At 45.9% G+C, this 12,609-nt stretch overlaps 1 protein-coding gene across 3 annotated transcripts in view; it reads left to right on the top strand.

The window, feature by feature from the left end:
• The window catches only part of PIANP (PILR alpha associated neural protein), a 37,056-nt gene extending 25,400 nt beyond the window's left edge, over positions 1–11,656 (top strand). For 2 of the 3 annotated variants that reach the window (XM_083481961.1, XM_083481962.1), the window contains exons 5-6: positions 1,217–1,444; positions 11,198–11,656. In XM_083481961.1, the coding sequence (XP_083338087.1) occupies positions 1,217–1,444; positions 11,198–11,240 (271 nt within the window). In that variant the 3' untranslated portion in view covers positions 11,241–11,656. Of the gene's footprint in view, positions 1–1,216; positions 1,445–4,846 lie in introns of all 3 variants that reach the window. The other variant, XM_083481963.1, reaches the window with a different exon arrangement.
• The last annotated feature ends 953 nt before the right edge of the window (positions 11,657–12,609 follow it).

Here is a 12,609-nt window from a genome sequence, read left to right as displayed (position 1 = left end):
TTGTCTAGAACTCACAAACAAAAGAAGAGATCCTCTTTTCATACTGGAATTTTAGTTCCAAGCTGAAGATCACCTTCAGTGCAGATTTGAGGAGGAGGAGGAAGCAAACTGCATCTAAAAAGCAGTAGGCTTGGGCTGGTTGGCCATCATTTTTGAGCAAAAACCAGCATCCTTTTGATATGATTTGATAATTGCATCCTGTTTTTCTCACGACAATGCTGATCTCAAAGCAGCTCACAACAAAAACATTAGCATAAAGAATGAGTAAGCATTTCAATCACTGCAATCATATCCAAACACAAAGCAAAAAAACAACAACCACAAATAAATTCATCAAACAATTAATACAATTCAGTACAAACTCAAAGTGATTCAAAATATCCGGAATGGCTGCTGAGCCCCAGCTGCTTACTGTCGAATCAGATCAGACGTCAATCTGGCTTTCTGTGGGTTGACATTTGCTTTGATTCAGCAGTAAACAGTGGGTTTTCCTGGGGAAAGCGGTGGGACGAAAGAAAAACCTCGCAGACCTGGGCCTAGAAATCACGGGACAAGTCCCAAAGCAGATCCTTTTTGAAAGTAGATTGGTTGTGCTAGGATGGCAGAGCCCATTAATCCATTGCACAAGACCTAAAGATCTGTTATGCACTTAAAGCACTCCTGCCAAATAGTAACGGTCCAGAGGTACTCAAAAACAAAACAATTCATTAGCAAGACAAAGCTCTCCCTGACAGCCAAGTTTTAATTAAACAAATAATTTGCGAAAAGATAAAGGTGTTCCGAAGGGAGCTTTGCTGGACAAGGAGCTGTCGCAGCTGCCCTTGTTCAAACCCTTGTTGATATTGCCTCTGGAAAGGATGCGACCCAGAGAGGAACCCTACTGGCATTGGGAGAAATATATGGGGAAAGGCCCAATAGGCACACATGGCTTTCACCCCACATTCAGTACTATCATTATCCAAAGTGGTGGAAAGCTTGAGCAGAGAACTAAAGGTCCACTCCAACTTGGAGTCCGTATTTTATGTCAGCTGTACAAGTGGACATTTCCCGTTCCCGTTGTACTTTGGGTGGACTGTATATTCCTTACAGTCGGAGGAAAGGTATTTGGGTACCAGGAAAACAAATTAAGGCATGGATGCACAATCCTCTGGTTAGGTTGCACCTTTCCTGATGGTAACAGCCTTCTCTCTCCCCACTACCCCCTGGCTTTCTGTAGCTGGGACAGGAACCAGAAGCGACGTCACCACTCCAGCCAGCAAAGCGGACTGCAGCAGGAGGGTAGCCATCAGCCCTTAACGGACCTATCTCCCTCTGCGGTCAGCATCCTGGGGCCCTTCAGCGACTCGCCGGCCCCTACACCAGACATGATGGAAACTGGACAGGTTCTGGAAGGCATGGAGAAGCTAGAGGGACTAGGGAAGAGCACTGCCTTCCAGCTCAACAGGTAACTCACGCAAATTGCAAGTATCAATCAATCGATTTATTGTAGATAGCCAAAGGCCTTTGCTATGAACAGCAAAGAGCAAAAGCAAGGCAATACTCTGGAAAGCAAGAAACAACTCCCAGCAGTGCTTGATTTATAGCATGGAACACAACTACTTTATAATATGATCCTGGGACATCCAGGAAGTATTAAAAAATGCAGCTACATAAGAACACGAATCATTCTCAAAATATAATTATAAACAAGTTTCCTCCAGCACTCTGTCAGAACAGCGATGGTGGATCACAATTGGGATAGTCCTCAGTATCACTCAACGCTTTTGCTCTCATTTTGAAAAGTTATCTATCAGTACTCTGCAAATTTAAAAAAGCATTTTGATATGTTACGATGATACTATACTATACTTTACAGTGGTACCTCTGGTTGTGAATGGGATCCGTTCTCAACCTGAAAGGAACGCAACCTGCGTCTGCGCATGCGCGGATCGCGATTCGCCGCTTCTGTGCATGTGTGTGATGTCATTTTGCGCGTCTGCGCATGGCGCAAGCAGCGAAACCCGGAAGTAACCCTTTCCAGTACTTCCGGGTCGCCGCAGGACACAACCTGAAAAAACATAAGCTGAAGCAAACGTAACAAGAGGTATGACTGTACTGTACTGTACTGAAATGTTTAAATGTTTCTTTGTCCTTGAATCTTCCTGTCACATTTGCCACCCTCCCCTGCTACCTCCTTTAAGAATCACTGCACTACAGGGTCATAATAGCCTGACCTAAGGGGAGGGGCATGTCACAAAAGCAATACAGTGACCACCATTCTGGCAGATCGCATACAAGCTTTAAGAAGTAGGTCCCCATATGCATGCTTGGTTTGAAGATGGGTCCTGGATCTGAGAAGATAGGACAGTACTGATGCAGTGCAAGTATAATGCTGGGAAAGCAGTTCCTCTTTCAGCTGAAGCACATGTTCTGAAGATGACTCACTCTCAGCTGTACGTACCCAGTGTGCAACAGCTGCAGCACAAAAAGTGCAGAGCTGTAAGCGTTGGCCTGTTTTAATCAACGGATTTATCAACCAGATCTGCAATTCTGCGTGCAGTTGGCTTCAGTGAGATTGTAGCAGCCTAACTGTTCGCAGGGATGCAACCCAAAGCTGTGGTTGATTAATAAGATTGATCAAATTTCAGTTGCTGGGACCATGAGCTACGCATTTCTTATAGTAGGTATGTTGCATCTGGTATGCTGCTCTAAAGAAAAACAAAAAACTACAGTGGTACCTCGGGTTACATACGCTTCAGGTTACATACGCTTCAGGTTACAGACTCTGCTAACCCAGAAATAGTGCTTCAGGTTAAGAACCTTGCTTCAGGATAAGAACAGAAATCGTGCTCTGGCTGTTAAGTTGTGGGTGAACATATCAGACGACACAGCGATTCTTCAAACAGCTCTTGTTTATTCACAGGCCAGGACAGAACTCAACTGAAGGGTTCAGCCAGCCTGCTTATATAGAGCTCCAGTACAATGTAACTGTAACAATTTTCTAAAACTATCCAATCACTGAACGTCACTTTCGATCCATTATTTGCATAACTATCTACAGTATCCCCCTGCTGGCCCAGGGTGAGAACTTCAGTACATAACACCGGCGGCGCGGCGGCAGCAGGAGGCCCCATTAGCTAAAGTGGTGCTTCAGGTTAAGAACAGTTTCAGGTTAAGAATGGAGCTCTGGAACGAATTAAGTTCTTAACCCGAGGTACCACTGTATTTAATTGGACTTGTCTTCTGACAACAAACCACCGAGTTTATTTCATTTTAAGTGCTGACACAGGTATCTCAACAAGGCATCTCTTTTTGCCCTGTTTGGGTTTGCCCTGTTTACCCCACATTTAATGTAATCCCATGGCAAGGGAGAGGGGAGGTAGTGGCAAGGCCCCCACTGCCCTGTGGAAAGTGGAAACAATGGTAGCGCAGATCTATCGCTTTATGCATGAACTCTTCCTCCATAATAGTTCCACATCATGGCCAGAACCTAGGTCTGGTAGAGAGGATTTCCCCTGCAACCTATTGTGCAAGGGTGAGGTCAGCTGCTATGGTCCCATTTGCCCAATCTGCATTAGTGCAAGCACAGGTTTTTTTTGGGGGGGAGGTGATGGTGGTGGAGGAGAGGATGCCCAAATAGGGGCTACTGAAGTTTTTTTTTATGATGTTCAAATCTATTCATATCTAATCAGTTAAAGGGTGGAACCTTAATGAACTACAGCTACAAGTTCTCCTAAAATTTCCTTGATATGGTGAAGAGATCAGGAGCTACTCTCTACGACAGGGATTCCAAAGGGTGTGGGTTGGAGAGGATGGCAAGTGTGGTGGGATGGTTCAAAGACAATCAAAGAAACATTTAAACATTTCAGTGTAGTATAGTATCAAAGTATTTTCATAAACGAGATTACCCGGCAACTGCAAGCTCATACCTCTCATCGAGTTTGTAGGCATACTTAAGGTAAATATGCATGAAGCTTGTTCATATTTTGGGAATGATTTGTGTTCTTATGTAGCTGCATTGCTTTATATTTTCTGGATGCCCCATGATGTCAGGCTTTAGGGAATCAGATCCCGCCCCACCAGGAGCAGTAATTAAGAAGATCAAATGAAAGGCGTGTTCTTACCAGATAAGTTATTTAATAATCACAGCGAGAGACAAAAGGAATGCATATCTCTCTAAAAATGCCGTTGCTCCCAGTTAAGGTTTACCTCCTCCGTCCCCATTACTCTACGTCACTCCTACATTGGGTAATCTGATCTTGTTTCCCTGCGCTTTCTGTTCTATCACCCTAAGTGCCGGTCTAGTCCTAGGCAAAGGGAGGTGGTCAGGAATGCTGTCCAAGGACACTGAATCTGCCAGCTGTCTCTCCTTGTGTTTGCTCTTCTAGCTGTTCCTCACCCAGTATTTCCCAGCTTTCCCCCTCTGGACTATGCCCCTCTGCAAACCGCTGTTCTAAATCAATACTATCCTCCTGCCTTTGGGAAGGCTCAGGAAATGGGGGGCGTGTGACTCCCACCATTCCTCCTCAGTCCTGACACATGATCATATTATAAAGTAGTTGTGCTCTGTTACAAAGAAAGCACTGCTACGAGTCGTTTCTTTTTGTTCTCCCATGTAAAAAAAATCAGTGTGGCGCCAGCAAATTTTTATTCTCAAAGTGTGGCCCAGGAAAAGAAGAAGTTTGAGAACTTCTGCTGTAGTACAAAGGGTCTGGGGGAGACTTAGAAGTGCACCCTATGACAAAAGAACAAGAGACCAGATGAAACAGCTTACCTCTGAACACAGGGAGCATTGTTCATCACTCTTATTCTTCCCCTCTCTTTCTCTTCCCCTTTCTCTCTCCTTCCGCCCTTGTTTCCTGCTCAGGATCCCCCTGGTGAACCTGTGACTGCCCTGGAAGCAGCAGGCCCGGCTCCTTCATTGCGAGACCAAACACTGAGTTTGCCAGAGAGTCCCATAGAACTGGCAGCCCTCCCTTTTAGTTCCATCCGCCTGCGACTATGGTACTGCTACTCCTCACGCAGCAGCAGAAGTATTGTAGGTCCCTTTGTGCCCTGGCATTCCGTCATCATTGCAGACCCAGCCCAAACCAAGGTTTTCGCTCAGGAGGAGCTGGGCTCCGTGGTGGGTCCTCATGGCAGAGATGATGACTGGGGTGGTCTGATGTGAGCAGAGGGGTGAGCAGAAAGGCCTAGAAGGCAAGAGATATTAGCACCTTCATGGTAACGTTTCAGAGATATCCCTTGTACCCCCGGCATAAACATTCATACACAAACATGTATTTATTTATGTTTAAGTAAGCATGCTTGATAATGGGATGCAGAAGTAGGATCGCCTATTCGGTGTCTCCCCATCTTTCCTCCCTTTCCTCATCACGCAGTTTTGAAGCATCTTCCAAAGAGCCAACGCTCACATCACATACACCTGGGCAATGAATACCTTTCTGTATTGTGGGGATGGGCATATATGGAGGGGAAATGGGGTGCAGGAAATTCAGACACTCAGCATTGGTATCAAATGGACACGATTCCCTCATCTGTCATCTAATCTTCTTCGGCTGCTTTCGCACCCACTCTCTTCTGTGGAATTGCCATCCTTTGCTTACTCACTTTTTATGGTGCAAAGTCACTGTCATCCTATTGCATTCCAGTTTTTTCTGTGTTGGCATCTCATCTTTTTTTCCAGACCTGATTTGTTGCAGTTGTGGAAGAGGAGTAGCAAGAAAGATTGCAACATGCGCCTGTCTACTAGGGACACACAAAGCACGACTGGAGCTTTTTGCAGGCTCCTGTGCCTTTAATTAAACACTTCCTGGCTTGCAGTTGCAGTCCATTTTATTGCTTTCTGATGATCATGGTACAGGATAATCATGAAAAAATTGTCTATTGCCTTTCAACCTCATAACTGCCCTCATGTCAACTTCTGTTCCACTTGGGGAGGGGGAGAGGTTTAAATTACTCCCCCCCCTTTCTTATTTAAAAGCAAACCAGCATTATTTTGCTGTAAAGGTGCCAAAATGAGAGGAAATAAGTAGTTATAGCCTCCATCCTCCCACAGGAGCAGAATATTACAGTTGGAACATGCAATTAAGAGGGGCTGCTGAAAGGACAGTTATTAAGCTATTCACTGTAATCCCTTTCCATTCCTCACTAAAAAAACAATAAATGGGAAGAATCTTCAAGAAGGAATATTTTAATTAACATTGCTGAAAGACTTTATAGAACTAGATTTGCCAGTTCATAATCATTATGAGATTCTTGGTCATGGGGGAAGGCATTGCTGGATAGCATAGTGCTATTATCATGTGCAAGCATGGAACTTCTGTTTTAATTCCAGTTCCAGCTAATTGCAGAAGAGGAATGCCTCAGGCATGCTGGTGGACTGCAGTGTCGAAGCAACACATTCTGTATTTTTGTCTCACTCCCTGCATCTCCAGAAACACCATGCTCCCTCACTCCAGCGACTGTGACAGCGTTGCAACTCTCCCTCTTTTTCAGACTCCATTCTCTTCCCCTGTCTTCCGTAGCATATTTTTTGGCCCTGTTCCATGAATTGCTTCCTGTCCAAGTTATTTTTTGCTAAGCCTGGTTCAGTCTCAGTTCAAATGTGTGTGTTCCCCCCACCCCACCCCACCCCATAAAAGTAATTTACTAAGCTTTTTTATTTTTTTAGAAAAATTAAAAGTATGCATATAAGTTAATGGCTGGCAGATGGCTTTTTGCTCAGCTAAGGAATAGTAGACCCTGGAGTTTATATAAGAAGTAGTACTAGGTGCTCAGCTCCTCCTTATAGCTAACTGGAGGGCACTGCCTAGTAGAACAGCTGCAGTCCTCACTCTTTGAGCAGAAGTCCTCGTAGCACAGTGAATAAAGATTTAATACCTATCTAACAAGGTTCATTGGCAAAGCCCCATATTGGCCAGGGATGCCAACTAATCAGGTTTTGTGGTGGGGAACCGTACTCTGCCCTTATACCTTTATTAACAATTGCTTCTGCAGAAATCAGCAGAGTAAGCTTTCTGTGGCATGGAGATAAACATCGCCTGCTATTTCCATCAAGATGCTGTTTTAAGTTGGCAGGCTGCAGAGCACCTAATAATTGCACTGAAGTTAAAGGGGACTCAATCATTTAAATTTGGGTCGTGCCCCGGCTTGAGGAGACCATTCTCGCGCAGCAGAAATAGCAGCGTAAGGTGCAGCCCAATGCATTCTAGTGTCTGAACCATGCAAAGTCAAATGTAGCCCCTCCTTAACATATTCAAGTTACAAGAAAGGAGATTCCAACTAAACGCCAGGAAGAACTTGATGACAGTAAGATCTGCTCAGCAATGGAACAGACTCCCACAGGAGGTGGTCGACTCTTCTTCCTTGGAGGATTTTAAGCAGAGATTGTATGGCCATCTGTCATGTATGATCGAGTTAAGATCCCTGCACTGCAGAAGGGGTCGGGCTAGATGACCCTCGAGGTCCCTTCCAGCTCTACAGTTCTGTAGTTCCATAGCTTCTCTCCTACAAGAAGCATATTTCAAAATAATGGAGTCTGTGCAACAACACAGCCGTCCTCATATTAGGTCATCCACCTGCGTGACCATGTGAAAGCTCTGGCTTTCTTCGTATTTATATCACCTGCACTTAACAGACCCATTTAGACACAATCATTTCTAGGGGAGATTAAATTGATGTGGCCCTTACTGCCCATGGTCCAGTTCATTTCCTCCAACCCACCAGTGTCTTTGGTCCAACTGCTTTTGCAGTGCAAGAAAGAGCCTGCAAAACCTAAGCACAGAAATCAGCGTAAGCTCCAGATTTGGAAGGACCCTTTGCCAGCGAGATCCCTCCCTGAAAAGCCCCAGCTCCACATTCATTGCTGCTGCTGCACATTCACTTGCCATGTTCCTCCCGGCTCAATGTGCCCCGTGGCTCACAGAGAAAGGGCAAGGTCAGCAGAAGCAGCTTCTCCTCCTTCTCCTTCTCCTTCTCCTTCTCCTTCTCCTTCTCCTTCTCCTTCTCCTTCTCCTTCTCCTTCTCCTTGTCCCTGCTCAGTCTCTCAGAGAACACAGGTGAACAGGCAATGAAAGCCAGTTGAGATGCCCAATGATGCCAACACTTGACGCCAGCCCTGAGAGAGGAAAGAGTGGGACAGTTCTGCACACCATCGACAAGGATGCTGTTAACTCTAGAAGGGAGGGAACTATCTACAGCCTCATTAGCCCTTGAATTATTAAATGGTGATATTTTAATTTCTGTAAAGAGCCAAAGCCCTTCAACACGACCATCCTTTCAGTGACGGCGCTGCTTGCATTTAACACCCACCTTAAATAGGTGGGCAAGATGCTAAGCACATTAGAGGTTTCTGAAGGGGGTGGTTGTACGATGAATGCAGAGCCCATCCCTGCAGCGCATGGCCAAAGTTATTTGTTCTGCACTATCCCCAAGAAGCCCACATCGCGGGCAGGGGAGACGCACAATCAGCATGGGATGAATGCTTGCTGTGCAGTCTGCGTGACCTAGGGAACCTGCAGAATAAAAGCTGCTTGGCTTGATTATATTTTATTTTATTTTTCAAGGAAATGCTTCTGGGCTAAACAGGTGAAGCGTGCAGGCCCCTGTAAGGCGTAGGAGAACACTCTGGATCACGGTTACTGTTTTGCCAGGGCTGCCAGCGTGGGTGCCACGATTCTATGCAAGTGTGGAAAAAGCATGGAATGTGATGCCAGGTGCAGAATTCAGCTCCCTGAGAATCCCAGCCTTCATTTCAAATAAGAAGCTCGCCCTCTATGACTATGCAGATATCCTTGAAAAATATGCGGGTAGTCCTGTAGGAAAAAGTTAACATTTCTGCAGTCAGGCATTCCAGTCTTTACAGCAGCCTTAGTGATTGCACAAATTGAGCAGATGTGCATAATTCTCCCATTTTCCTTTTTACTGTTTTTACACCATTCATTCCAGTTTCGGTAGCCACGAAGATGCGGGGCGCTAGTCATATATGCAAGGCACAGAAGCCCCCCCCAAAAAAATTTCCCCAGTTCCTGGAAACATCATTCCACCACCCCTTTTTGCTTCTGAGATTTCAGCAGCTTAACTGAGAGCCAGTGTGGTGTAGTGGTTAAGGGTGGTAGACTTGTAATCTGGGGAACCGGGTTCAATTCCCCGCTCCTCCACCTGCAGCTGCTGGGTGACCTTGGGCCAATCACACTTCTCTGAAGTCTCTCAGCCCCACTCACCTCACAGAGTGTTTGGTGTGGGGGAGGAAGGGAAAGGAGAATGTTAGCCGCTTTGAGACTCCTTTGGGTAGTGATAAAGCGGGATATCAAATCCAAACTCTTCTTCTTCTTCTTCTTAACATATTTTAAAAACAAAAGTTGAGGTTCTCAGCAAGCTGAAGTCATACAAGGTCTCATGTGATGGTATGGCTGGGTCTTCTGCCTTCTGCCACATTATGGCCCAGGACAACGCAAGGATTTGGTGGAAGGGCATTCGGATGCTCCCTCTCCTCATCTGGGAAGCTTCCCCCGTTCTCTCCAGCTGAGTTTAAGTCCTGAAAGACCATCTCCCTTGGTGGTTTCTGGGTTGCGTGTGCCTCTCAAGTCTATCCAATATTACAGCCCAGCTTAATACCATTTCCTGCTAATTATGCTCTTTCTTTTCCCATTTTTCTTCTTCTGTGTCATTATACTTTCCCCCCTGTTTGATTGCAGGCTGTCTTTTTATTTCAACATCCCCCCCCCCTTTTGTATACATACGGGACCCAAAGCAACGAAACCTTAAGAGTTACCCAGTCCCCCTTGAAACCAAAGGAGCAAACGAATCGCAACTAACTTAAAACCCCTTGATTTTCAGTTGTTTGTGTATGCATTTATTTGGTCAATTTATATGCCTCCCTTCAAAATAAGGGCCTCTTCAGAGGTCCTTTTCGCTGTGCATCTGTGATGATTTGTGCTCAGGATCGTATTGGGACAGTTATACCCAACCCAGCCTTCACTACTGTTTATGCCTACAAAGGTTGTGGGGCAAACATACCCAACTGGTGTATGTCTCTCAACTTCCAGCTGAAATCCTGTAACTCTTTTATACCACGAATGCTTACTTTTTTTGTCCCACTGCTGTGGCACTATAGTGCAAGAGCGCCCCTCCGGACAGCAATACTGGGAATAATATTACTGGTGAAGCATCGCAGAATAACTAATAAAGTGGGATCACATGTGGGTGGTTCAGTATAAACCCACCACTAGCACACTATTCATACATCAATGACAGGTTGCAGAATCCACCTGCCGAAAAGTGGTCTGGAGGGGCCATAGGAATTTTCAAGGGGACTCTCAGCAATTAAAAAAACACACAGTAAAAATCTGTTTCATTTGGACTCAATCACAACTCCTGTCCAACCCCAGTCAGAACAAAGAGTCGATTCTTTCAGCTGTCGCAGCCTTAAGTGAGCCAATTACCGTATTTTTTGCTCTATAAGACGCAGCAGACCACAAGACGCACCTAGTTTTTGGAGGAGGAAAACAAGAAAAAAAATATTCTGAATCTCAGAAGTCAGAACAGCAAGAGGGATCACTGCGCAGTGAAAGCAGCAATCCCTCTTGCTGTTCTGGCTTCTGAGATAGCTGTGCAGCCTGCATTCGCTCCATAAGACGCACACACATTTCCCCTTACTTTTTAGGAGGGAAAAAGTGAGTCTTATAAAGCAAAAAAATAGGGTATAGGAAAAGAAAGGTGGAGGGGTTGGGGGTGGGGAGAGAAAAGGTGCTGGAAAGAGATTTGAAATGTAGGCAAAGGCAGGGAGGGCAAGGCTAGCGGGGCGTTTGGGAGACAGCGGAGGTCCCTGGCCCTTGCCTGCACTAGGTGGGCATCTCTGCTATCCCTGCTTTTATTCTGCTTGGCTACCACCTCCCCTCTTAGCTTCCTCCAATCACAGCTCCTGCCCACTCTGGGCGACTTGGCTAACCCATGACAAATTCCCTGCACAAATATCACTTCCATGTAGGAAACGGATGCTTGCTCCTGTAGTGATCGTGAGCAGTCAAATATAGAGTAGCAGCCAGAGGCAAGGGGTTCAGCAGTGGGGCTGAACGGGGCACGGAGTTTTGCCATAATAATAAGCATTAATAAATAAATAAAATCAATGTCGCAATTTCCTCTGTAGTATGGAAATAGCACTATAACGCTGTAATATAAATAGATTATTTTTTTGAGTACAATTGTTTCTTGGCAGATTGGGTCATGGCCAAAGATGCTGTGGGGAGTCTTCTGAATAGGCTTGGTTAAAAGAGGAAGAGGAAGGACCTGCAAGAGATTCTCTCCTCTCCTCTCCTCCCTCCCACCCCCCCCCCAATTACACCACTGTCACATGTAACAAATGCCTGTCTGGCATGTCTTCATGCCTGGGGAACCCGCCACCCACCGAGTCGACTCGTGGCCCAATAAACGCATGTGCATTTGTGAGACGTGTGACAGTGTCCCTGCAAGTTTCTCTCCTGGAAGTGCTATCTGTGCCTAGCACATCTGTCGTGTGTGAAGCAGGGTCTTTCTTGTGTCTTGCCCTTCTCCTGCCCCTTGTGCACCGTACGATATATTTTTGTAGGGTTTTCTTCTCCTCGTGGTGAAATTCTTAAATTCTTGTGGGATGTAAGTTTCAACATTTTTAAAATAAAAACTTTGCAAAATACTGAAAGCTAATGGCTGACTGCGTGCTCTTGTGGGCTGCTTGCTGCCTAACTGCTGTGAGCAAGCCGATCATTACCCATTTTTATTATATTATATATATTTTTGCCTTAAAGCGATGCCTGGGCAGAGCTTGGGATTTGAGAAAAGAATGTTAACCTTTCTTAATGGCCCAAGGCGGCCGGTAGATGTCTCTTTATGGGAGCTGGTGGCCAGAAGATGCTTTCTCACTGCAGAGATCTCTCTGCAATGTTTGGAAGGGGAAATCAGATGATCAAACTTGTTCAGGGTGGTGAGGTGATAAGGGGTCAGTGGGCAGCCAGCTACTGACCCCCTGGTGTCGTTGCATTGGACCAGGCATCATGTCTGGTGTGGGGCGAGAAAGGAACAGTGGCTCCAATGAACAGTTAGGAACTTAACAGGAGCTCCTGATTTTTCCTTTGCAAGTGGGCTTTGCTTACAGGGCTGGCTCAGCTGCCCTAGGGAGTTCCCTACCAGTGCAACCAGTGCAGATACTATTAGTGCAACCAGTGCAGATACTATTAGTATCGTTCAGCAAGCTGTACCTGCGCATGAGCATGCTTCTTCTGCAGACAGGTTGCCGGCTATTGTAGTTTGGTGGCGGTCACCAATCCCACCCTCCATAGCTAAAGGGAAAGGTCAGGTTCCTTGTGTGTGAGAGGGAACAGAACAAGATGCTGGGGTGGCTCAGTTGGGAAAGCACGAGGCTCTTAACCTCGGGGCTGTGGGTTCGAACCCCACGTTGGGCAAAAGATTCCTGTGTCGCAGGGGGTTGGACTGGATGACCCTCAGGGTCTCTTCCACCTCTATGGTTCTACGCAGTTTAGGGAGAGTCAGAAGAATCAGCTGGAGGTCAGGAGCATTTTAGGGTGCAGAGATCTGGTGTGAGGTAGCACATTGCTTTCTCACATCAGTGAACATGCTGCTTGCCTCTAGTAATGC

This window comes from Podarcis liolepis (genome assembly GCF_965112155.1).
Source record: "Podarcis liolepis genome assembly, chromosome: 17".
Lineage (NCBI taxonomy): Eukaryota > Metazoa > Chordata > Lepidosauria > Squamata > Lacertidae > Podarcis > Podarcis liolepis.
The sequence above is the reverse complement of the archived record's forward strand: the minus strand, read 5'-3'. Positions and strand labels throughout refer to the sequence as shown.